The sequence below is a fragment of the Ambystoma mexicanum genome, chromosome 4q (genome assembly GCF_040938575.1).
Source record: "Ambystoma mexicanum isolate Mex_15411 chromosome 4q, UKY_AmexF1_1, whole genome shotgun sequence".
NCBI classification, from domain to species: Eukaryota; Metazoa; Chordata; class Amphibia; order Caudata; family Ambystomatidae; genus Ambystoma; species Ambystoma mexicanum.
This window is the reverse complement of record NC_090928.1, coordinates 596012384-596039429: the sequence shown is the minus strand read 5'-3', so window position 1 is coordinate 596039429 and position 27046 is coordinate 596012384. Positions and strand designations below refer to the sequence as shown.

Here is a 27046-nt window from a genome sequence, read left to right as displayed (position 1 = left end):
GAGACTTTCGCTGACCTTCTGGCCGAAAGCAAAATCTCCATTGCGTCATCTGGAAGGACCAAATCCTTGTATCTCAGCCTTTCAGAAACCAAGCTAGAAGGTTGAATGTTTTGGCCTCTGGATGGAGAACCACAACACTCCTCTCGCGAGAGAAGGTGGAAGACGCCTTGGAGGACAGATGGACATGTCCAGAAGATCCGGGTACCACCTCTTCCTGGCACAATCTGGGGCAATTAGGAGCATGTGCTTCCTGAACTTTCTCAACCTCCTGATCACGTGAGGAATGACGGGCACTGGAGCTCCTCTTGGGGGAAATTCTGGTCGCACTTCCGGTTGACACCAGTCGCGAACAGATCAACTTGAGGGGTTCCCCAAAGGGTGAAGATCTCTTGAAGGACTTCTTGAGCTAGTTCCCACTCGTGGAAGACTGCTCCGTCTGCTAAGAGCGTATGCCGCCGTGTTCTCTCCAGGTAGCTGAACTGCTGATGATGGGGAGATTCCTTCCTATATTGCACAGTAACAGAGCTACATTGCCTCTCTGCAGGGTGGTAGTGACCCTACACTTCCTCTCTTGTTCAGGTAGTACATGGCCACTGTGTTGTCAGTCATTATCAGGACATTCTTTCCCCATACAGAGGGCAGAAAGGTCTTCAGCGCTAGTCTGATTGTCCTCAGCTCCAAAAGATTGATATGTAGTTTGGGCTCCGATGCAGACCAATGACCGCTGACTGTCAGATTGTTGGGCTCCCCACTGCATGAGTGAAGCGTCCATCACTACTGTCATCTCCGGCCATGGTTGCCAAAAAGATTCTCCCTTCGGAATGTTGTCCTCGCAGGCCCACCACAGAAGATCCTGTGCGACCCTGACTGAAACCTGAAGTAGATCTATCTTCAGTGAGAACTGGGACCATTGAGTTCTAAGAGTCCATTGAAGGGGCCTCATTCTCAGGTGGGCTTCTGGAACCAGAAAAATGCAGGATGCCATGAGGCCGAGCAACCTCAAAAAAGTGAAGGCTGGGAGTCACTGGGCACCTAATGTTGTGACCACCTGTAGAATGTCTTGAGCCCTCACCTTGGGTGGCGAGCTCTTTCCCAAGGATGTATCCGGAACAGCTCTGATGGACTGGAGTTTATGCGAACATGTCATATGGAACTTGTAATTGAGGGAGAAGCCCAGTCTGTGAAGGGAGTGGCAGGTGACGTTGAGATGATCCAGGACTTGTTAGGGAGCACGTGCCCTGATCAGCTAATCATCCAGGTAGGTGTAGACTAGAATCACACCTCTCCTGAGACTCGCTGCCACTACCGCCATTAGTTTGGTGAAAACCCTTGGGGCGCAGGTCAGCCCAAATGGCAGAACTCGAAATTGATAATGAGAACCGCCAACTGCGAACCTCAGGTATTTTCTGTGTTCGATATGAATTGGCACATGAAAATAAGCATCCTGCAAGTTCAATGACCCCATCCAATCCTGGAGTTGGAGGGCCTGAAGGATCGGAGAAAGTGTGACCATCTTGAACTTGTCCTTCCTGAGGAACTTGTTCAAGTACCTCAAGTCCAAGATGGGTCTCAGGCCTTTTTGGGTATTAGTAAAGGGGGAATACAAAACCTTGTTCCACTCCGCTACAGGCACTAGTTCTATAGCACCTTTCTCTAGCAAGGTTAAAATTTCCTGCACATGGAGTGGATCTAGAATTCTCAGTGGTTCCCCTGTGGATTGTTCTTCGGTCTCTGTATAAAAGGAAGGCAGTAACTGTGGGCTATGGTTTCCATTTTCCTAGGTGGTGAGACAGTCTGCCCCTCACTGGTGAACTGTGACTCAAGACCTCTGAGGTTTTGAGGTGGCTGATGCAGTGGCAGATGGTAACGATGCTCCTGCTTGAGCTGGCTTCACACCTCTTCGTCGTCCACCACGAGGGAATCTTCTTTGGACCCTTTAACCAGCCATTCCTCTTGCCCTTCCAACTGAGTAGTAGCAAAAATATCTACCACTCCAAGGTTTTCCACTAGGTCGAAAAGGCTGAGGGTGACCAACAGAGGCAGCTAAAGATTTGGCTGCCGCCTTCGAGGTCTGCAACTTCTCAAGACTCTCGTCAGCCTTGTTTCTAAAAAGGTGAGACCCCGTCAAAGGGCATGTTGAGAAGTCTGGATTGCGCATCCAGTGCAAAACCAGACTTCCTCAACCATGAATCTCTGTGCATAACGGTGCTAGGAGCCATGGCGCTGCTGATGCTGTCAGCAGAATCCAGACCAGACTGAAGAGACTCACACATGGCTTCTTTGCTGTCTCCAACTATGGCTAAGAACCTGTCTCTTTCATCCCCTTCGGGAATGTAACGCCTTAGAAATGCAGTCCCATAGGGTGAACGTACATTTTGCACACGCAAAGTTGGCTGATTTGAGTGACAAACTCCCGCAGAAAATACCTTCCTTGCCCATCCATCTACTCTTTTGTCATCCCTATCTGGAGGGATGGTAGGGTAAGCCACTTTCTTAGAAGTTGCAGTAGCTGCCTGTATCACCAGACCCTCTGGAGTGGGGTGTTTTGACAGGTAGTCGAGGTCTCTACTGGAAGGGTGGTACTTCTTGGTGTTACCCAATTCGGTGCCATCCTTTTTTGCAGAGCAATGTGAAAAGGTAATATAGGATCTGTCTGAGGACCCTTACCCAGGATGTCTGTCAGATCATCCTGTTTGAATTGCAATGAACGCCTACTCCACCCCATATAGTCCACTACCTTGGACGTGAGTTGTCTGTAAGACTCATCAGCATGCTCCCCAGCCACTAACTCCAACTCTGGTGAGGTGTGTACCCCCCTGGCTGTCTGCAGGTTGTCATAAAGGTCTCTCAACCTTGACTACTCTGAGATAAAACTTTCTGGTACATTTGGCATACCAAATTGGAGGCCAAATGGAGCCTCATTATCCGAGGGCTCTTTCTCCTCATATATAGAAGCGACTTAAAATATTCTTTTCTTGGAAGAGGCACATAGGTCTTTCAGGTATGAGGTATTTTATGAACAATGGATTTGATGCTGGAGGAGCAGTCAAAACTTTTTTCGTTGGAGCCATAGGCTTTGGTGGGGCGCTCTGCGTCGATGGTGTAGCTGGTGTCGATGCCTTCGGCGAAGTAGACGTTGAGGGTTTGGCTGGAGTTGAAGGCGCCGCCGGCAAAGATATAGATGTTGTCGACGATCTCGAATTGTGCCTTAGGCTCGACTGATCCTTCGATGTTACGTCTATGCCCCGGGCTCGAAGGCGCACAGGATTCAGGTCGAGCCCCTTCCGTACCCGGCTTGGTTTGAAAGGCATAGTAGGAGCATGGTTCGGAGGCTTTTGTTTTTCAAATATCTTGGGCATCTCTGCTGGATTTTTTAGTTGGGGAAAATACCCCTCTCAGGGAAAGCGTCCGACGAAGAAGGCGACCTATGGTGCCTCTTCTTAGACTTATTCAACAATGAGGAGTGGTGGGAGCCACTTCTCGATCGACCGCTTAAACTTCTTCCTCCGAGGAGAGTTGCCTCTCGATTCATCGGTCGAAGGTTTTTTGGTCAGGGTAGGAGATTTGGGGTTTCGTTCTACCGTCAATTTCCCCTTTCATTCCTTCAAGGCTTTTCCTGTCATCGATTGGCACTTGGAGCAGTCCAAGGTGTTCTGATCTACCCCGAGGCACCACAAACACATACGATGAGGATCGGTGAATGACATTTTCGACCCATAATCCAGACACTTTTTGAACCCGGTCTTCGGGGCTGTCGGTGTCGACGAAGAAGACATTCTCGATTTCTTAAAGTCATCCAAAGTGAAGAAGTGTGCCGTATTTCTCAAAGAACTGAAGTCAACGGGTGCTGCACATGCTATATATGCCTTTCGATGACATTCTCGAGACGGAGGCCTTCGAGGCACATCGAGTCAACGCCATCGACTCACATCGCCGTCTGCCGAAAATAAATTTACGAAGCAGCTGAAGCTGGATATCTAATATCAAAGATGAGTAATACGTGGGAGGACAAAATCCATTTGAAATAGGCTTAGGTTTATACCTGCCCCAAGTTTCTCCTTGAAAAAGTATATGCGTTTTACTTGCCTTAGCTGTGTGCCATCCAAAAATAAGTTAAGAGTTACTGCTTATCTCAATCTGTGTTTCACTGATCTCAAAAGCACCTGTAATTGAATATTACATCCTTAGGTTTTACTCACCTAGTATAACTTATCACAAAGGTAGTTATAGATTTTTACTGTAACTAGAATAAGTGTCCCACTATTCACAAAACTTATATTGTCCAGTTGACTATGTGATTTGTTACTGAGCGTCACGGTACAACTGGTAGGGTCTACCACCCTTGAATTACTGAATGTAATCTGAAAGTAACCATTGGTTTTTACTCCTCAGGAATAGGTGTGACCTATACTGAATGTGTATGAAAAGGTTTGATTTCCCTATATCTACTGTTAGGTGTTCCAAACAAGCTTATATGCTTTGGTCTGTGTAGCTTCAAGCATAGTGTTTTGTTTTTATAATTGTGGTTATATATAATGTGATCGTACTTATTTACCCCAAGATTTATCTGGGCCTACTTTTATTTAAATAAACCATTTATTTTTACAATACATAGTGTTTCTTTGGCCCATTTGTATTTCAATTTCATTTGTACCGATTCTATAGCCCTCTCACCCTCCTTAAATAGGCCTGGCTGATCGGTCTACGCTACCAACAAACTCAGGTGGTACATCCTTCTACTAAGAGTGGAGCCTTGTACTGTCTCAGTTGAATGGTTTTGATGAAGTTGGGTAGAACTGCAGAAAAACTGTCCTACACTCCTCCTCGCCCATCTCGAACAGAATTTGATGCTTCTTGCTAGTAGCAAGATTGTTGTCCGCACCTGCGCTTCCCAAACGATTAGCAATAATGAAATGCGAAGCACATAAAAAAGTAACATGTAACGTTGGAAAAGGAAACGCATTTGCGGACAAAATTGCAAAACAAACTTCCACTGATTTACATACGAGAATGTGTATTCAAAGGTCAAAAGGAGGTACCCTGCATGGTAGAAAATGGAATTGTCACAGTTAAAGAATGCAAACAGAAGCAACTGCAGACGAAATAAAAGCTTGGTCAGAGAGTACAGCAGAACTAGACATGGAGGGTTGTTGGGTGGACAATACGAGCAAAAAATGGATGTCGCCAAATGCTTAGGTAACAGCGATGGTCACCATGGCCCATAGCCCCACACACGTAAGTGCTAAAAAAAATGATTCAGCATCTAGACACAGTATGGCAGAAACCGCACATTAGAAAAAATGCTGAGAGACTAGTCCAAAACTGCAAGACTTGTTTGCAACATAACATTGGAAAAGGGACCTCAACTCCCGTAGGTAGTTTTGGCCCCCCTCTCTGCCATTTGAAGTCATCCATTTTGTTTTCATAGAAATGGAAAGGTGTCAGAATCTCAAGTATGTCCTTGTGGTGGTCTGTGCGTTCAGTCAATGGGTGGAGGCATATCCACTTAAAGACTGCACAGCGATGAGCACAGCAAAAGTGATGCTAAAAGAGTACTTTTCCCCGATTTGGCCTGCCACGTGTCATATGGTCAGATAACGGCCTGCATTTTATTGCGGCCGTGATACTACAAATTTGTGCAGGCCTCCAGATTGATAAACGATTCCTTTCGTCCAGACACCCGATGAATGCCGGTCTTGTTGAGCGCCAGAATGGTATTTTGAAGAACTAAATTAGCAAAATATTTTCAGGGAGTCAGTTGAAGTGGGCTGATGCACTGCCATTAGCTTTGTTGTGCATGAGAACGTCTGTACAGGCAAGGACTGGACTCTCCCCATACGAAATCTTAATGGGGAGACCCGCAAATGTTTGGAGCGCTACACAGCCTAGACGTCTGAATGAAATTGAATATCCTTTGCTCACCACTTATTGTAAACTGTGAACTCAGAAATTGTGTTTGATTCATCAGCAGGTGCAGGAGGCTCTTCCTGTCAGATATACCGGCCCGGGGCATTGTCTGCAGACCAAAGATTTTAAGCGGAAGTCCTCACTGGCACCAAGATGAACAGGCCCATACCAGGTCCTCCTGGCAACACAGACTGCAGTCCGAGTGGATGGTCGCAAGGCGTGGGTCCATGCGACGCACACAAAAGGAATTTCATTCACCTTGAAAGAACTGCCTGATCCGAACGCCGAGAAAGAAGCAGCTGCACTCGATCCCAAAGACAAGATCGCCAGTTCTCTGCCAGAAGTGCTTCCTAAGGCCGAGGAGGGGCCCGGGGAGATTGGAACAAGGATCAAAGGGCCAAAGGTGCCTCAGCCTTAACCGACCACTGTTGCATCATCACTTATTGCATCACAGGCTGACACAAAACCTGTTATTGGACATGGAAATTAATTGTTCATTGATCACACAGTACCTGGAGCATTAAGGTACAACCTAAGTTCTCAAAGTCGGAAGTGATCTGATCTACTACGTGTTTGTTTTCCCTCTGTTCCCAACACAGATGAATTGGGAATCGGAGGCCTAGGGAAGTGGAGCTTGGGAGCTGTATCTATCTGCATCAAAAATTGAAAGCTCTGAAACGCGGCTTCCCGGTGCTACCTTTGGAAAGTGAAAAACCAATGTGATCACCCCGTGTGAACAAGCGGGGAGCATAGGGTACCAACACAATTAATGCTTGCTCCAACATTTGTAGAGTTACAAATACGCTTACTACTCCTTGTTAAGCAGGCTAATGAGAACTGGTCTGAACGCTTTGCTGCTATTTGGACGCTTTGCTGTTTTACGTGGCCTGCTATGAAGAAATTCTTCATGACTAACATTGCCGTGACAGACATTGCAGACAATGCCTATACTAACTCCCGCTCCCTCCTGCACAAATGCTGATGATATTATAGAAATAGAGACTAAAAGAATACCTAGAAGAATTTGCTGTAGAAAATATGCTAATAATTGCGACATTACTTTGCATCCTGATTACGTTGGTCCCAATATTGTGGTATTTGGAAACTGTGCATCCATTAAGTTTTATTTTGCTTGCCACCAATGCTCCTCCTAGAAACATTCCGGTCCATGTGCTCTCTTATACTCTCCCTCCTCTAGAAGAAAGACACAGAAGAGGTTATGATAATAACACATTGCTTTTGATTATGAATATGACACACACTAGCCTAAATACAAGGAATTGCTGGGTCTGCTCCCATTTACCCCAGCACGGTTGAAAAGGAATGGGTTGGTATGTACAGCCATTACCCTTTAATTCGGCATGCTATGCATTATTGAGTGCACTATTCTATGGGAAATGGAATAAGAGTGATATGGGTCAATTAGATGGAACAAATATAGAAGAGTTTGATAGAGTGGTAATGGAACCGGTGGGTTGTTCCATATTTAACATGGCAAGGATAATTAAACCGGTGGTAAGACCAGAAGATAGACTATGTGCTTTATAAATCACCTGTAATCACTTTTCACATAAATCCAGTAGGGAACAAGGATGTTGTGCCCCCCCCTATACTATTAATTACAGCTCGCATACTGTCCCATTTTGTTTACGAAAAAAGGGTTCTTACACAGTAGGGACATTCACTAGATGCACGAATATTGCAGTACTAGAGCAAGAAGAAGAGCCAATATGTGTAGGTGATCCCATTTATTTTATATGTGGAGAACAAGCTTATCCATGGTTGCCTAGAAATTGGGGAAGGACCTGCTACTTAGGGATCCTTTTTCCTGGTGTATTCCTTTCCAAAACATCAGACATAGCGAAATTATCCAGATCCAGGCCACGGCGAGATGAGACAGGCTTATTGCAGAAGATATAGCCAAATCATTATACCGTTTTGGGGACAAGCAATACATTCATGGAATATAAGAAAACTGTCCAGGGTGTTAGAGAAAACAATAAATGGAACAAATGATATATTATATAACATGACATTAGCAGAGAAAGCAGTTAGATTAATGACACTTCAAAATAGAATGATTCTTGATATAATTTTGACTGACCATGGAGGTGTTTGCAAAATCGTGGGGTCTGTGTGCTTTGTATTTGTAAGTGACTCTTCCCCTACGATGTTTGAAGCAATCAAGAAATTACACATTATGAGTTCTGACATTCATGCACAGTCAGGCAGTTGGGAGCTGAGTAGAAGTTCATGGTTTTGGGAACTGCTGCGTTCATGGGGATGGAAACTAATTGCAATCTTAGTAACATTACTAATTTTCTGCTGTTCTCTGTTCTCATGTTCTGCTGTTGTTGGATACACTGCCTGCCTATCTTTTGCTCAGAGGTAACAAATGAATGTGTACATATAATGACGGAAAAACGAACTCCCAAGTTGAATAAGGATGTAAATAACGAAATGGAAACAATGAAGGAATTCATGTCAATTAATATTAAAGATGATGATTACAGTAGCATGTGTAGTTCAGAATTAGATACATGGTCAGATGAAGATGAGATGTATGGATAATTCTCTTGGCTTACGGCCAAAAGGAGGGTTTGTAAATGTGTGTAAAAACCCTAACCAAGTATAGACGGTATATCATGGTGGCCGTAAACCAATCGCATCTCATAACCAACACTGCAAACACAGATTCGTCAGTATAACCATAGGGCGTCCATCTTGTGTAACATTCGCCATTTTGCTTTTTCCTTTTTGTCAAATGCTTTTGCAAAACGTATAATGCTCTGAAAGCTCATACACGGTACAAGGCCACAACTTGCATGTTGATAGATCGACCCAGACAGGAATGCCAAGCAGTGCAGGAATACATTGTTTTCCTCCCTCACTAAGTCCTTAAGAGCAAGCAGAAACGGCATTTAATCAACGAAGCGGGTGCCGGCCTGCCTCGCGACAGCTGCAGAATAGGCAGTAAAAGCATGAATTATACTTTTCTAGCGGTCCTCCTTCGCGGATCTTCCTTAGAACAAGCTGGCCCTTAGTTCACGAATAGAAACTAGGAGATAACGTGCTTTGGAATGTGTCTCTCTCGTGAACACTATGTCCCTGAATGAACAAATGCTTTGTGTTCTTAATAACAAAGAACTATGTCTTTAACTGTTGCTAAAGTATAAGAAACGTGTCATAATGTGTCATGTTTGTCACAATTGTCAATCACCGAACCCTGGCTTCAAAAAGATACATTATGGGCGGTTCTGATGTGCCGTGAAGGCTGTTTCGTATATATGTAACTGTTTGTATGATGCTCTCTTTTACGTCTCACAAGGTCTGGGTGACACGTTGCGAGACGTTTGACCCCAGTCGGCCGACTGAACATATTTTTTCCCTGCAATAAACCATAGTACTTGGGAAATCGAACCTCGTGTCTGTTGTATCACTGGTATATGGTGATTGTGCCTCGTCTCCATATGCGGAGGGTCTTCAGGGCCTAGTTTGGGGAGTTGGTTAGCCGTCATCTAATGGTCGATTTCTGTCAGACGAGGTCTTGATGAAGAATGAAAGTAGTCTTGAGGATCTTGAATATGATTTGTCTTTTGTCTGCGTAGTTGTAGCAGGTTAGGTCATGTGAGCGAATACGAGCAGGGCGGGACCTCGGGTAGAGTGGCTAGGGAGACACCTTGTGCTACCCCGTTGGTGACGGCGCGTGGGGGTTGAGGAGAAGGGAGGAATAAGGGTGATTTTTGATCTCCTGGCCTGGAAGGAGGAAATCCACCTTAATGCTGTGTCCCTAATGCCAAAGGAGTGGAGTCTGTACTTGAGGATGCAGTGGTGGATGACGTCAAAGGCTGCCGAGAGGTTGAGGTTACGTGCGGCACAGTCTTCTGCGTCTGTGATTCTCTTGAGGTCATCCCAGATGGCAACTAGGGATGATTCAGCTCTTTAAAAGGGGTCTGAATCCTGACTGGGTGGGGTCAGGGAGGAGGTTAGATTTGGGGAAGAGGCAAAGCTTCGGAGTAAGCCGTTCGGTCAAGTTTGGCTATGAAGCAGTTGTTAGTGATGGGTCTGTAGTTGGTCGGAAGGAGGGGGTTTAGGGAGGCTTTTCTGAGCAGGGGTTTGATGTGTCTTGAAAGCTGCTGGGAATACCCTTGAGGTGAGGGAGGAGTTAATGATGGATCTCATGATGCTGTCTGCATAGGTTGAGGAAAGGATATATTTAACGAGGGCGGGAGGGAATGGATCTCCCAGGCATCTGGATCTTGGTTGCATGTAATGTTAAAAAAACCCTCTCAGCCCAGAGTCGGCCAAAATTATGTACCAACCCAAATGCGTACTGACTGTCAGTATATATGTTTACATTCAGGTTTTCAGAAATTTCACATGCTCTGGTTAACGCCATTATCTCTGCGGCTTGGGCTGAATTGTATGGGATTCTTTTGCTCTCAAAAATACTCTTTAGTGTTGTGATGGCATATGCAGCAGTTGCTGTACCATCAGGTAATTTGAAACAAGAACCGTCACAAAACAGTTCTCCATCTGGCTCTTTCTGTGGGGTATCTGTTAGATTAATTCCTCCTTTTGTTTCTTGTTCAGTAACCAATCATGGGGGAATTCTTTGTCACCCGTCTTTTCATTGGGAGGGGGCATTAACTCGGCCGGATTCAAAGCGCAACATCTTATAATTTGAATATGTGGGGCAAACAGGACAATTTCATATCTCGTCAGCCTAGCTGATATAAGATGTTGCGTCTGCGTTCTATTTAAAAGAACGTCTACTGCGTGAGGCACCATTATGGTTAAGGCGTGACCCAAAACCATTCCCTCGGTTTGTTTTACTGATGCACCAGCCGCAGCAACAGCTCGCAAACAGCGCGGCAAAGCACATGCAACAGGATCCAGCGCGGAAGAAAAATAACTGCGTGGTCTATTTCTCCCTCCTTGTTCCTGCGTCAAAACCGTCAAAGCACAACCATTGTTCTCATGCACAAATAGCTTAAAATTCTTTTCATAATTTGGTGTGCCCAAAACTGGAGCTAAACATAATGCAGCTTTGGGCAGATCAAATGCTTCTTGACATTCCCTGCTCCACGGCAAAGGCAACGCAACATCCTTCTTTGTCAATGTCACCATTGGTTTCACAATCAAAGCAAAATTCGCAATCCACTGCCTACAATATGAAGCCATGCCTATTATAGCTCGGACTTCCTTCTGCGTTTTTGGAATAGGCATACCAGAGATGCTTTCTATTTTTTCTGGTGTCAGTCTCCTTCCCTCCTTCGAAAGTAGGTAGCCCAAATTGGCCACCTCCTTTCGACAATACTGAATTTTTTTTTAATGATGCCTTGTGTCCATGTGCTGCTAAATGTTTCAGTAATGTAGCTGTACTCTCTTTACAAATGTCTTCTGTATCTGCTGCAATTAATAGGTCATCAATGTATTGAAATACGGTAGCTCTAGCATGTCTAGTTGTTCCTTCAATGCTCTACTATAAATACTCAGGCTTTCAGTGTAACCTTGTGGAATTCATGTGAATGTGAATGAACGTCCTCCTAGAGTAAAAGCAAATATCTGCTATCTGGATTTACCGGAATGCTGAAAAATGCATTCTTCAAATCTACAACACTAAAACATGATGCAGATGCTGGAATCATAGTCAAAATGGTAATCATATCTGGGACCAATGGAAATTGCAGATCAACTACTTTATTTAATCTGTGCAAATCAATTATGAAACAATACGGTATTTCATTACCTTTCTTATAAACTGGAAGAATTGGACTGTTGCAAGTGTTACCAGTAATCTCTTCAATCACGTTTCGTTTAATTAAATCAGAAACAATGCATTTCAGTGCTCGCTCTCCTTCCACTGAAATTTTTTATTGTGGAATGCATGGTAATGTAATTCCTTCCTTTAAAACAATTTTTACCGGCTCTATCTTCAAACAGCCAACATGATTATCATTCATCGCCCATATGCAAGTTGGTACACTACTTAATTTAGTCAGTAATGGTCTGGACAAAAATTGTGATACTGGAGCTTTTTGTGGTGATATAGTTAAATACACTCCATCAGGAGAACAATGAATAACCGCACTCAATTTTTTCAACAAATTTAAACCCAATACATTTTCCCCGCAATTTTGTGTCAAAAGAAACGGGCAAGACTCAGTGAATGGATCTAGTGTTATGGGTACTGACTGTGACACAGGACTAAATACTGGTGTACCTGCAAACCCTACTGAAACGTTATTTTGCCCTGACAGTGGTATATCTGGAACCAGGTGAAGGTCAATTGAACATTTCTGTGCACCTGTGTCCACTAGAAAAGTGTGCTCCCTATTCCCAACCTTCATTTCTATGTAGGTGTGACAGTTTAAGTGCCTGGTTTCCCTTTTCTCCCCCCTTCTGTCGAGCTCTCCTCACCTGAACTGCCGGAATTGCTGTCGGGGTCCTGCAGACGCCGTCGAAGTAGATAATCCTTCTCCTTTTTCCGATGAGCTTGCTCGTCACGGAGGGAGGCCACCGTGACCGCTGAGGAGAACAGCTGTCCGAGGACCTCCCTTCCGGAACCAAGCCGAAATAGGGGAAAAACCCTGACTGGGGAAAAACCCTTGGACTCCTCTGGTCTGTAGCACGGAAGGCGTAGTTCCAGCGGAAAGTAGACTTTCAGATGAGTAGGAGGTAGGTAATAGACTGGATCCGTATGAGTAACTGAAGGCAACACTGAAGCGGAACAGGGGAGTCCTGCAGTGGGGAGCCGGAGGACAGGGCTCCACGGAACGCCCACCAGCCAATGCAACAAGCGGGGCGAGGACCAGAGGAGAGGTAGGAAATAGAGAAAAGCGCCAGACAAGTAGTGGAGAGAGAAAAGAAAAAGCGTAGGGAAAGGGGTGGCGCCTATCCGCGAGGACGGGGCCACAAAAGAAGAGAAACAGTAACCGCCGAGGCGCGGCGGCAGCAGAGAAAAACTGGAGGAGAGAGAAGGTAAGAGGAGCACTAGCTGGAGGGCGCGAGTGACAGAAGCCTGGACAGAGCGAGGCAGGAGCGAAGAAACCCGGAAGAGCGAGAGCTTCCAAAGGATAGTTGCAACGCAGGGACCGCTGGGCCGGGAGAGAAGATATACTCCAAGCGGCCCCGCGCTACAAGGAGGAAAAAGTAACGGACACAAAGGAGGGACTAGTACCTCCCGTACCTACGTCCCAAAACCCAGCGCGGAAGAAGCCGCCAGTCGGAACACCTGCGGGTGACAGTAGGGCCCTTTCTGGTCTGTAGGAATAGACACTTGTTCCAACCCCTGTCTTGGGCTGTCCTAGTAAAATAATGCATCATCAGATGTAAAGTCGCCAGAATAGTATGCATTGGCCTGGTTATGGAAAACATTTCCATCTACCGTACTATTCCGCTGCTGCTGGTTCCGATTCCGATTAGGATTCCCCTGGTTATTCTGGCTTTGTGGCGCTCTTATGTTTCTATTCTGTTCTTGTGTTCCCGGGCGACCTCTATTCTGTCTTCTCAAGAAATTCCCATTCCGATTCTGCATCTGCGGGCACTGTGCTCGCCAATGCCCTTCTTGTTTACAATAGGCACATTGATTCAGTCCAATTGGACCCCTTGCATGTTGGAGAAATTAGATCTTGTCTGTGCATTCCCACCGCCTATGTTATTGTTTGCTACTTGCTGCATCAATACCCTTGTTTTCAAATTTCCTTTGTCCCTTATTTCTTTCTCCAACTCTGCATTTACTCTGTTCTCATAATATGGTGCCATGTGTAACACTTCACTCTGATTTTGCTTGCCATGCTAGGGAAAAGGCAGGAGGAATAGGATTCCCCTACCTGGCACCCAAGCTATGAACACGCTACCCCACAGCCCTCAGATCTGAAACCTCTCTCCATGCCTTCCGCAAAAATCTAAAAACTACACTCTTCAATTAGCTGATAGTTCATTGTCTGTACTTGCTTACTACTTTGCCTTCTGCACCTTTTGTAACCAATGCCACTTCCTGCGGTATGTGTTTACGTGTCTACTGTAACTAAGATTTAAACACGACTGTAACCAGCGCCACAATGCCTAAGCGCTGCTGTGCGCTTAACAAATGTGAATAAATAAATAAATGCACTCTCGGATGTTATTAAATTCTGAATTTTTGGTGACAACCCTGGTACATACTTAAACAACCTCTTCCATGGTTCAGTACTCAAATCTTGATCACTGAAATCTGCGAATACTTCTTCAAATTGATTAAAATAATCTGTTGCATCTTCATCTTTACCCTGCACACAAGCCGTTAACTTGTCCCACACAATCCTTCTCTCAGGTACAAAAATTTTCAATTTCTGTACTATCCGAGCTGTTAAGGCCAACATGACCGGTGGTTTTTCACCAGCTTTTCTGTCGGCATCACTTATAATCAAATTTTGCCATGTATCACCCAAAATACCAATGTCATCTGTATTCCTCATCTGTTTCCATATGTCAACGGGAAGAATCACGGGAAATAATAGGTCAATATCACTAATTGTAAAAACAGACGAATTCAAAACAGACTCAATTTCTTTATAAAATCCTGCAGGATTTTTTCTAAGATCAGGGATCGATTGCTTTATGTTATTTACCTCCTGTCTTGAAAAAGGGACATGCACGAATTGTGCCGTGTAATGGGCTTTTATCACCTGCGCTGGGTTTCTATTAGTGGCAGCTATCTCTACTTTCGGGACAAACGTAGGGGGCACTTCTCTCATGGGGAATTATAAACTATGTGCTTCCTCAGCTGTTCGCTTACCAAGCAATAGGCCTAAATCGAGAGAAAGGGCTGCCTTTCCAGTTTCAGGCAAAAATGCTCTCTTGTATATTGTCATTAAATCGAGGGGGTGGGGGGAGTGGCGGGGTGGTGGTGGGGAAGAGACCAGAATTTTTTCTCAAACACTCATCTTGCAAATACTCAACCATTACCTGTAATACCATTCTTTGCATCTCTAGTGTATACCCGCTAAACGTATCATGCACTTCTATAGGGGTAATGGTAGCGTCTGTAATCCATCTAAGCGCCTCGCGCGTACACATTTTCATCTCTTCACTAACAGGCTTTAATGGCGGAAGAAATTGTTGCTGAACATATGGCACTACCTGTTTCCCTTTCTTCTTTTCTTCAGTTAATAGATCCAGCTCACTTTTAAACACAAATAGCCGGCCTACATATTCTTGTACTTCCGATGCACCATTCCGCATTCGGGAAAAAAACATTTAAATCTCGCAACTCCTGCGGTGGCACTGTACCAGTCCATTTTTTCCATTCCTCTACAAGATACTACCCCATGCAGTCTAACAAAACCTGTTTGCCAAGCTTCTTAAAGTCATGCATGGAACTCTGCACGGATCCCTCATCGTTGCCTTCAATAAACATCTCTGCCCACTCTTTCAGCTGTTCTTTCCTCTCGCTACTAACCATACTACGTGTTACTCTGGTGCTTCCTTTCAGCACAGGCCCCACCTCTGCAGTACTGCCTCCTGCAGCAGCCGCTAGCTCATGCTCTGTTGGCAATGGAGGAAATTGTGTCAAGGGTACAGGGGGAGCTGGTGCAGACGGAACAACAGGAATGGGGGGGTGGCAGCAGAGGTGGAGGAACAATGGGTAGAGATACATGGGTAGAGATACAATAGGGTCAGTAGTACTACCTTGAGGACGTTCATTTCTTCGTTCACCTACCTACACTTACCTACACTTCTCCTCACCCATCTCGACCAGAATTTCTGATGCTTCTTGCTAATAGCCACCAGTCCAGGAGATCCATGCCCTCCCGCCCTCGTTAAAAATATCCTTTCCACAACCTATGCAGGCAGCATCGCGAGATCCATTATTAACTCCTCTCTCGCCTCAAGGGTATTACCAGCAGCTTTCAAGACACAACAAACCCCTGCTCAGAAAACCCTCCCTAAACCCCCTCCTTTCGGCCAACTACAGACCCATCACTAACAACTGCTTCATAGCCAAACATATTGACCGAACAGCTTACTCCCAAGCTTTGCCTCTTCACCAAATCTAACCTCCTCATTGAGCCCGCCCAGTCAGACTTCAGACCCCTTTAAAGAGCTGAATCATCCCTAGTCGCCATCTGGGATAACTGGGATAACCTCAAGAGAATCACGGACGCAGAAGGATGTGCCGCACTTAACCTCCTCAACCTCTCGGCAGCCTTTGACGCCATCCACCACTGCATCCTCAAGTACAGACTCCACTCTTTCGGCATTAGGGACACAGCATTAAGGTGTGATTCCTCCTTCCAGGCCAGGAGATCACAAATCACCCTCCTTCCTCCCTTCTCCTCAACCCCCCCCGTGCCGTCACCAACGGGGTAGCACAAGGTGTCTCCCTAGCCACTCTGCCTGAGGCCCCTCCCTGCTCTTATTCACTCACATGACCTAACCTGCTACAACTATGCAGGTGACACCCAAATCATATTCAAGATCTCCAAGACTTCTTTCATTCTTCATCAAGACCTCGCCTCCTAGAAATCGACCATTAGATGACGGCTAACCATCTCCCCAACCCTGGAAAAAACAAAATCATGATCTGTGGGAAGACTGCACTCTTCCCTCAACCCACCACTTGGCCATCCTCCCTAAGCGGTCATTCCGCTGCCGCCCCCTCTCAGTAAAGAACCTGGGATGCACCAAAGGACGCAGATCTGACATTTTCACACATTACCTCTAATTCTTGCTATCTACACCTCTGCATTCTCAGACACATCCTCCCTTACCTCTCTTACCCTCACAGAGTAATAGCAATTATGACCATCATCCTCTCCCGCCTAGACTACACTTCCTCTCTTTACCGTGGTGCCCCTGCATGTGAACTCAAAGCTCAAATGTGTCATCCTAGCCCCTGGAACCCAGAGAACACATCAGAACCACCCTGCGTGTCCTCCACTGGCTCCCTGTCGGGCAACGATCCACTTTCAAAACCATGTGCATCACTCACCATGCCCTGCACAAGACGGGTCCAGAATACTGTTGGGAAGGAGATGGTCCTATACCACCCACCTCGTCTTTCCTGCTGTAAATAAATTACGTGTAGGCCAAGGGGGAAGAGACACCCACCCCTCAGGTACGTCTATGATATAACAGAGACTTATACGACTAACGCAGTCTACACCTCTAAGAACAGACTCCATTTTGTATTAGAGCAGACGCCATCCCTCTGCAGCCTGCAGCCCTCCCCAGCATGTCTCACAGAAGGCCCAAGCCATCGCCACCCCAGACCTGCTCTGCATGAGCCTTGTTCTCACGGAAGTCCAGTCATTTACTGTTGTAATTGTTTAGTTTAGTTTCCACAGAATGTGCTCTCTGCAGAGCGTGAGACCGAAACAGGCCCCAGCATAAGTGCCCATCCATCGGACTAAAATGCCTGTGCCCTCTCGATCCCCACTCCACGAGGCCAGGGTCCACCAGTACTGACCCCACAATCCCTTTCATGGAGATACACATCTCACCCCCTTGCCTTGACCAGTCCAGGACACCCACCACAATTCTAATCCCACACAGCAGTATATTCTCCCCAAAGCAACACATGTCTGTGCGTATCATGAGGCACCAGAGAAAGTAAACAGTAGATCAAACGCCCAGCGGGAGACACCTGGTAGCGGGAACCCTGGTATCTTTGAAGCCCTCAATGTAGCGGTCAGAATGCCAATATATTAGCCAATTTTTTCTAAGCACCCCGATTCATGCAAGGATTTTAAGTTCTGCATTATTCTTGTATTATCAGTTCCTGTTGTTTAGTTTAGACTGTTCGTTATGCATCATCTGTTCTCCCTGACCTTCACCGCTGAGATGAGCCCAGCTGACCCACTTGCCACCACATCGACTGGGATGTATCGGCCAATTAGAGCCTGGCATCCCCTATAGAGAAGGCTGTGCCATATGGCCCCTCCAATCCGCACTGTGATTTTCTACTGTATGTGATGCCGCCATTCATGATGAAATCGTTTCTTATAATGTGCTGCCTGTGTAATTTTTGGCAGAGCGCTCTCGGGCAGCAAAGTTCTTTGATGCCATGTATTATTATTATTATAAACTTTGTCATCCTTGCAACTCTCTTGGCCGCATTCCCTGATATGGCGGTATCTTTACTTTTGTATTTTTACGAGGACACGTGTATGAGTGGGTGCCTTCAATACCTCTAACAAAAGCTCACCTGTTAACAGCCCAATAGACGCTTGCAATCAGGCTCTGCACTCCTTGTCATCCCTTCCTGCAAATCAACAAGAACAGGGGGCCGTTGGTGCCTCATTCTCCTCCCAAGATCCCACAATCTGGAATGCAATTCCCCATAGCATCTGCAACCTAAAGGATCACCATGGCTTTGGGAAAACCCTCAAGACCTGGCCCCCCCCCACATCCTGACCCCCTGTCAGATAGGCGGAGGCAGCAATTAACCCCATATAGAATGTACTAAACATGGAGAGAATATACTGCAAACCGCAGGATAGAATCTGTGGCACGTCTATGAAACTAAGAATCTAGCCAGATAACACAGGCACGTATCGCACTCCATGACGCTGGAAGATAGCCGCAGGGCTGGCCACTCACCCGCGCACATCTGTTATCATACACCATTTCAAGAAAACACCTCCGCCATTAGAATGCAGCTATGTTACATTCTAGCTGGACACAATCAGTCTCCTGCATTTGCATACTCTCCAGACACAGCAGCCCTCCACAAGCCAGCTCGACATGGGTCACGAGCAGGGACTTGGCCACCACTACCGACCTTCGTATTGGCTTAAATGCACACACACAAACATTCTAAACTCCTCTGCCAAATCTCCCATACCTTGGACTTTGGTCCCCTAAGGCCGTTCATCTACAGCACCAATGTACCATCTACAGAGGCCGTACCAATGGGGAAAAGGTGCTTTACAAATGGTAAAATACATTACAATGCAGAAATTCTTCCCAACCATAATTAGTTGTATCTGGAGAATCATATGAGGGCTGGTCATATTCCAATGCATCCTCAGGTAGACTAGCACTTGAATCTTAGTTTACCACTTACAATGCACAGCCACTGGCTATGCTGGAGGTGACTGATCAGACTTCTGTCACAGCACAATATGATGCATATGGAACAAGTTACTTACCTGTAACTGTTGTTCTCCAGCATGGGTCTGGCATGGATTCACATGCTCATGAATATTCCCCGTCGTCAGGCTGGGAATCCTCGGTAAAGAAAAATCAGTATCAGTTTCGTTTCTGATCTGTCTTTCGTAGTAGTAACCAATCACTGATCTCTGCATCATACTGACCACAGCCAATGACTGCCATCTCCCTAAGCCCCGCCTCTGGCAGCCATCTTCCGATTTTTACTGCACGTTCAAGTGTTGGTATCCTCGTGCTATTGCTCTCCAGCTTTAGTGCTTTTTTCGCGTTTTTTTCATAGGAAACTTTTCTCTTTTTCGGACAAATGAGCCTCAAGCTCCACCGTTTCTTTATCCGATCAACGGGGACCCGTGTCGGATTCTTCTACGCCCCTCAAGGGTGAAGATTTCGTCGAGCCACGCTTTTGGAGGGCTCCAGAAGTGTCTCAGGCCCATCGCGGACATGGCCCAGGAGAAGGGAAGCTCAACGCCCGGAAAGCTGTTCAGGGTCTGCCCTGGGTGCCAGCTTCAGAATGTCTTTAAGGAGGACGAACACTCCCTTTGCCTCTACTGCCTGCATGAGGACTAGACGCACGTGGAGAAGGACTGCGTTTTGCGGCAATATGTCGGAGCGGACCATGAAGGACCGTCATCTGTGTTTCGCCAACTGGCTGGAAGGGAAGAGCCCGTCAGGCGAGAAAAAGAAGAAGTCTGAGCGGTCTTCTAAGACCTTTGAGGGTGCCCCGGCGACGAGGGCCCAACAGAAGGCCAAGCACCGCGAGCCCGCTGGCACCGGGAGCGCCGAACGGTCGGGCTCTACGGGTGCCAGGCAGGGTGCATCCTCCCCGGCACCATCAACCATGAGCCAACGCTCTGGTTCGGGTAAGAGGAAGGCCGAGCACCCGGCGAAGCTCCTGAAGAGACCCCGGTCGAGTTCAAAGGCCCCATCGGAGGGGGAGCGAGGCGGTGACCCTCCCCCCAAGGAGAAGGCGGTGAGCGCACCTAAGGTGGTGAAAGCCTTGATCCACCATGCCAAGGCCTCTATCGAGACATCGCGGCGGCCCTGGCTCAGCCTGTGGAGGCTACAGCAGTGGAGGCGACCTCGGGGCCCAGAGTCTCCCTGCCACCGCGGAGGGAGTCCTCTTTCATGCCCATCGACAGGACCCCTGTGAAAACTCCGACAGAGAAGAAAAAGGGGGGGGCAGGAGGTCATCGTGGATCCGGCCTCAACCTCTGGAGAGGAGCTGATCGAAGTCTTAATCCACGGTGTTGGCGTGGAAGACGACCAGCCCGTCGGGAGGGACCCCGACGTCGGAGACGACGAGAACGTCGAGGGTGCCGACAAGGCTCCTGACAGCCCGTCGGAATGCCCTCAACCGGTGCCGCTAGACAACTCGGCGGCCATTTTGGTGGCTATACAGTCCTTATGCTCGGAGATTAGGACGAGATTGCCGTTACCACCAATGGAGGAACCGCTCCCGACGGGGGACCCGGAGCCAGGCCCTTCTGGGAGCCCGCCTCCTAAGAGAAGAAGGATTCCTCCTCCACCTCCTTTTCAACCATCGCGCCCTGCTCAGCCCTCCTCCCCTTCCACAACCCGTGGGGATGATAAGGGGATGGACACGGCCGCGACGGGTACAGACGACGAGGATCTCCCGTCGTCACCTCCTCCCCGGGCTTCCCCGCCCAACGAGATTGGATCGTTTCATGCCATGATCGCCAGGGCATCCGAGCTTTTCCAGCTCTGCCCGGAAGAGAAGAAGAAGGATGGTTTCCTTTATCAATGGCGCGAGACCAAGAGGAAGACGGTCCTCGCTGTACCTCTACTGGACGATATCTGGGATGAGGGTCTCGCCCTCCTCAAGAAGCCATCCACTTGCGAGAAGGGATTGCCCCCCTGCTGGACTTCCTACCAGACGACAAGAGGGCAGAGGCCCTAGAGATCTTGCAGTAAGGAGAAGTGGCGTCGGACCACGCATTACGATAGCGACGGACATCGCTGACACTGGGTTTCGCCAGTTGGGCAACGGCGTGTGCCTTAGACGGCGTGGATGGCTCAAGGCAACGGTCTTCCGGCAGGACGTGCAGACCAGAGTCTTGGACATGCCGTTCGACGGGAGCAACCTGTTTGGGAAAACAGTGGACGATTCCCTACAAGCCATCAAGACGGACACGGAGACGGCCCGGGCTCTTGGTGTTCTCCAGCAACGACGGCCGCCCTTTCGGAGCGCTGGAGGCAAGCAGGGTGCCTCCAAAGGTTCCGGCGGCGGATTTTCCACCTATCGTCAAGCGGCCCATTCGTCGTCACAGGAAGCCTACAGGGGACGAGGCAAGTCGGGCGGACCCTGCCGTCATCGCCAGGGAGGACAAGGCGGCAAAGCCTTGTCGAAGCAGGACTGAACCGGCCGTGGAGTCGGGCCCCCACCGAAGCACCCCGGTGGGAGGCCGGCTGGCGAACTTCATCAGCGTGTGGGAGTCCATCTCCACCGACCGTTGGGTGCTGGACGCCCTGGCCCAGGGTCACGCGCTCGAGTTTCTAAAGAAGTGCCCGCATGTGTCCCCCGTGGCCAGGAAGGAACATCACGTCCCTCAACTTCTCTTGGAGGTAAAGGCGATGCTCAAGAAAGGCGCCATCGAGCTCGTCCCAAAGAGGCTTCGGGGCTCCGGAGTTTACTCAAGATACTTCCTTGTGAAGAAGAAGACAGGAGGATGGCGTCCCATCCTGGACCTACGACGACTGAACAAATTCATCAAGGCACAGAAGTTCCGGATGGTCACCCTCCAGCACGTCCTGGGTCAGCTGGAGGAGGGCGATTTCCTGTCGTTGTTGGATTTGGAGGATGCTTACTTCCATATCCCCATCCTAAAGGGACACCGAAAGTTTCTCAGATTTGTGGTCCAACGGCATCACTACCAGTTCAGAGCCCTTCCCTTCGGATTGAGGTCGGCACCCAGGGTGTTCACCAAGTGCCTCGCACCGGTGGCGGCGCGATTGCGCCTGGAGGGGATCCACGTCTACCCCTACTTGGACAACTCGCTCATCCGAGCAAAGACAAGGGAACTCGCCGCGGAGCACACGGCGAGGACCGTCCAACTACTCACGGACCTGGGATTCTCCATAAACTACGCTAAGTCCCAACTGGTGCCCGCGCAAGACGCACTGTTGCTGGGAGCGAAACTCGACACAGTGGCGCTTCTGGCCTCTCCGTCGGAGGAAAGGACGAGGGTCATCTTGGGCAAGGTGCAGCGGATGCTGGTTGCGGACGCGGCCAGGGTGAGGTCCATCAAATCCCTCCTCGGAATGATGTCTTCTTGCATTTATCTCATCCGCCTGTGCAGGCTTCGGATGCGACCGTTACAGGAGTTCCTGGACGCTCGCTGGATTCAGACGACGGGCAGCTTCGAGGACAGGATCACACTTGACGAGAGCTTCCGACGAGCGATCCGGTGGTGGGGCACCCGCGCGCTTCTGACGGCGGGCATGGACTTCCAGACCCCGGGCCACCAGAAGACAGTGACCACGGATGCCTCCCTGGAAGGGTGGGGAGCGCACACCGAAAATCTGCACGCGAGAAGCCTTTGGCTTCCGACAGAGAAGTCCCTCCATATCAACATCCTGGAGCTCCGGGCAGTGTTTTGGGCCCTCAGGTCCTTTCTTCCGTCCCTCAAGGGCAAGGTGGTGAGGATCTTCACCGACAACACCACCACCATGTTCTACATCAGGAAGCAGGGCGGTACCAGATCCCCAGCCCTGTCCAAGGAGGCGCAGGATCTGTGGCATTGGGCCGTCACCCAAGGGATGTTTCTGGTGCCGTTTCATCTAGCAGGAATAAAAAACACCATCGCCGACTCGCTCAGCAGAGAGCTGCGCTCGTACCATCAGTGGGAACTACGACATGATCTAGTGGACCGCCTCTTCTGACGGTGGGGCACTCCCCAGATCGATCTGTTCGCGACAACGACGAACTCCAAGTGCCGGAGGTTCGCCAGCAGGTTTCCCCAGCCGAGGAGCATGGGCGATGCTTTCTCGTTCCCCTGGGAGGGCCTGTTTCTATACGCGTTCCCTCCATTGCCGTTGCTGATCCGGCTCATCAACCAGCTCAAGAGGTCACGGTGCAGGATGATCCTCGTCGCACCTGCGTGGCCGAGGCAGATATGGTTCCCGGACCTTCTGGACTTGTCAGCGTCCCCGTCAATCAAGCTGCCAGTGGACGTGGATCTTCTCTCCAGGGAAGGAGGCGCCCTCCTCCATCAGGACCCGAAGTCGCTGAACTTGCAGGCCTGGCTCCTGCAGCGTTAGAGTTTGGAGGTTACGAAGTACCGGCCGACTGCAGAGAGGTTCTTGCAAAGGCCAGGGCGTCCTCAACTCTTAAATGCTATGGACACAAATGGAAGAGGTTCTCTGTCTGGTGCCATGCACAGAAGATTAACCCTCTACGGATTACGGCTCCTCAAGTACTGCCGTACCTACTGACACTGGCCAAGGCTGGACTGGTGCACGCTTCCATCAAGATTCATCTTGCCGCGATCTCCCGATACACCAGAACCACGGGACGGACGTCTTTGTGGTCTCATTGTCTGGTGAAAGAATTCATGAAGGGACTGTTCAGATCGTTCCCGCCGGTGAAGGCTCCGGCCCCGGCGTGGGAGCTTAACGTGGTGCTGACCAAGCTCATGGGACCTCCGTTCGAGCCACTGCACTCAGCTCCTTTGAAGTTCTTGTCGTGGAAAACAGCGTTTCTTGTGGCCATCACCTCCGCACGACGAGTGGGAGAGATCCAGGCCCTTTCCTGCAAGCCCCCGTACTTGACTTTTCACGACACGAAAGTAGTGCTCAGGACGCACCCCTCCTTCATGCCCAAGGTGCCGTCGGACTTCCACCTCAACAAACCCTTGGTGTTGCCTGTTTTCTTCCTGTCGCCTTCGTCGCCAGCTGAAAGGACTTTGCACTCGCTGGATGTGGCTAGAGGGCTGAAGTTCTACGTGGACCGCACAAAGAGTTTTCGGAAGACGTCACAACTTTTTGTGAACTTTGGACCTGTCAATCAGGGGAAGGCTCTCTCAAAGGCTTCCATTTCCAGATGGCTCTCCGGCTGTATCATGTACTGTCATCGGTTGGCAAACCGACCGCTGCCCGGCCGTCCGAGAGCCCATTCCACCAGAGTGATCGCAGCTACCACGGCGTTCCTATCTGGTGTGCCCCTGCTGGACATCTGCAGGGCTGCTACGTGGAGGTCGACGCACACCTTCACGAAATTCTACTGCGTCGACCGGGATTCCAGGGAGGAGTCCAGGGTCGGCCAAGCAGTGCTGCGCAACCTGTTCGCCTAAGGTGAGCCTGGTGAGAAGGTAAGAGATGCTTAATGTTGAGTTGTTGTTTTGCTTAATGTTGAGCCTGTTGCCACCTCCCGTGGTTGTGCATGTGTGTACTGCTATGTATTCTTTTATTCATGAGCATGTGAATCCATGCCAGACCCCATGCTGGAGAAGGAACAAGTTACTTACTTGTAACTGTTGTTCTCCAGCATGGGTCTGGCATGGAATCACATGCGAACCCTCCCGCCTACCCCTCTGCGGCTCTTCACTTGGTCATATACTGCCACTTCACGTGCTACCAAATCTGAAGATGGCTGCCAGAGGCGGGGCTTAGGGAGATGGCAGTCATTGGCTGTGGTCAGTATGACGCAGAGATCAGTGATTGGTTACTACTACGAAAGACAGATCAGAAACGAAACTGATACTGATTTTTCTTTACCGAGGATTCCCAGCCTGACGACGGGGAATATTCATGAGCATGTGAATCCATGCCAGACCCCATGCTGGAGAAATGATGCATATAGGCCAAAGACCCACTTTTAAGTTCTAGCGTTCCTACTAAATAACACTGCCCTCCAGGTTTATATGAACCCTTCACAGAGCACCCCCATGGTTATGTTCATAGGCAGGAACTGCAAAACATCTGGGGCATGGATGGTGCTTCTTTATCACATCTGGTGGCGACGACAGATCAGCTGTTTACAGCAAACAAAAGGAAAACAAACAGTCCTTCCACTGCTACAATTATGTTATATATGACTAAGGGCTGGAAAAAAAGTTGCAGGTCTAAATAATAACAAAGCACCATACGCACCATTCTGGCTCCTTACCCCGTTCTTAATATTAGTTTCCCATCGCAGTGCCATGGTCCTTAGGTCAAACAGCTTAATATCGCCATTGTCATATCCCGCGCACACAACACGTTCTTGTTGATTGCAAGCATGACCTGGAGGATAAGAACTATAATTTATGAAGTCACTGCAGAATCAGAAAAAGGTGACTAAAGCAATTTGAACAAGCGTAATCTATTTGAGAGAGTGGATGTTATGTTCTAATGGTTAGAACAAATACTTGACAATGAGATGTAATTAAACATTGCAAGAATGAACCATATCATCATTGGTAGTCAATATAATAAAAAATCACACATTGCTAATGCCTTATCAGTTGTCAGAGTTTTCATTAACATTTCATGGAAATGGATAGAGATGCTTCCAATGTGTAAAAACTGAAATCCTGTAAGCAATTTAACCCTCGCCAGTAGCCATTTGAGTGTGAGAATGTACTCTTGTAAAGTCACAAACGGTGGCGTATGCCCGAGGGTTACTGGGATTCATGTCATAGGGTGAGTGACATATGCCTTTCCAGTGGCTTGCGAGTTGAAATGTTTACCGCGGATCAAATATAGTCAGTCCTTCTGTCTTATACATGATATGGCTCACCAAGGACTACCTACAAATAATGTTTCTTGCACACCTTTGATAACTTCTTTACATAAAAGCATAAGCCCACACCATTCGTAATGTGTGGAAAATGCAATAACTAAAGAAGAAATGGAGAACTATGCAAACATTACATCGTTTGTGGGCTAAGAACATCCTCCCACGACCCACTAACTGATTTATGCCCTGTCTGAAACACACCTGGATCTGCAATAACTGCCATTCTATCAAATTACACGTTAACAGGGCCAGAGTTAGAGAGAAAAGTGAGGGATTTTGAGAATGTATATTTGTAAAAATGTTACAACAGAGGAACTTTTCAGTAGACAGCGGGCCTGGGGGTGGGGCAGGGGGCAGTTATTGCAGAAGGAATATTGCAGCAATGGTTTGAATGGATTAAGTAAACCTGATCTGGGTTACTTCCTGTGCAATGTGACTGCAAGCCAGGGGGCAGTTGTTTTTAGGCCAGTGGTATGAGTGTTGCGCGGAGAGAAAACTGTTTCCCCTTGTTATGCCTTTTCATGCTCTGCTAGGAGTAGGTTTTTCTATGCTTTATCATACCTTGCTAGGTCATTTTATACCATGCTGTATGTGGCTTGACGGTTCGCTCCCCTTGCTAACCTATTCCTCTCTGAGTTGCCACCGAGTTCTCTGGTGTGGCACACACTACAAGGAACGTAAAATGCGTATGTTCCAAGATCTTTCTGCAATGTCCCCACACCCCCCACACAAGGAGAGAGTGTAAGCCACTAACCACATGGCTAATGGAGCAAATAGCCGATTATTGATGGGGCAACCCCTTCTTCCTCATGTTTGAGCAAAAAGGTGAAATTTATAGAACTACTTCAAAAGAGTAAATGGAACAAGCACTGTAGCATGTGGAAGGGAAAGAAAGCAAGCCTGGCCCATGGACAGGATGCCCGACATCAGGGCCACGGAATTCAATTAATAGATTTAATGAGGAGTGCAAAATGACGATACCAAATACATTTAAGAAACTTAATACACCTTCACTTAGGGAAAAAAGTAAAAGGATAGCTGTTGAGGAGAACATTGGTGTGCTATCCTAGGGGGGGCAGGGGATGGGGTATTGAGAGGGACGTCAGATAAGAGGAACGAGACATGAAGTGAAAAAAAATACATTTCATAATATAGTGGATTGATTGCTATGGCTACATACTGGAAGAAAATTGGGGAGAAGAGCAGGAAGGAGGGGTGTCTCGCTGGTGGCCCATCACGGTTGGG

The 27046-nt window shown here is 48.0% G+C and overlaps 1 protein-coding gene across 2 annotated transcripts in view; it reads right to left on the bottom strand.

Annotated features, from left to right (window-relative positions):
• Positions 1 to 27046, bottom strand: part of DNAAF10 (dynein axonemal assembly factor 10) — a 437693-nt gene that overhangs the window by 163617 nt on the left and 247030 nt on the right. For both annotated transcript variants that reach the window (XM_069608145.1, XM_069608146.1), the window contains exon 5: positions 25190 to 25305. In XM_069608145.1, coding sequence (XP_069464246.1) covers positions 25190 to 25305 — 116 coding nt within the window. The remainder of the gene's footprint in view (positions 1 to 25189; positions 25306 to 27046) is intronic.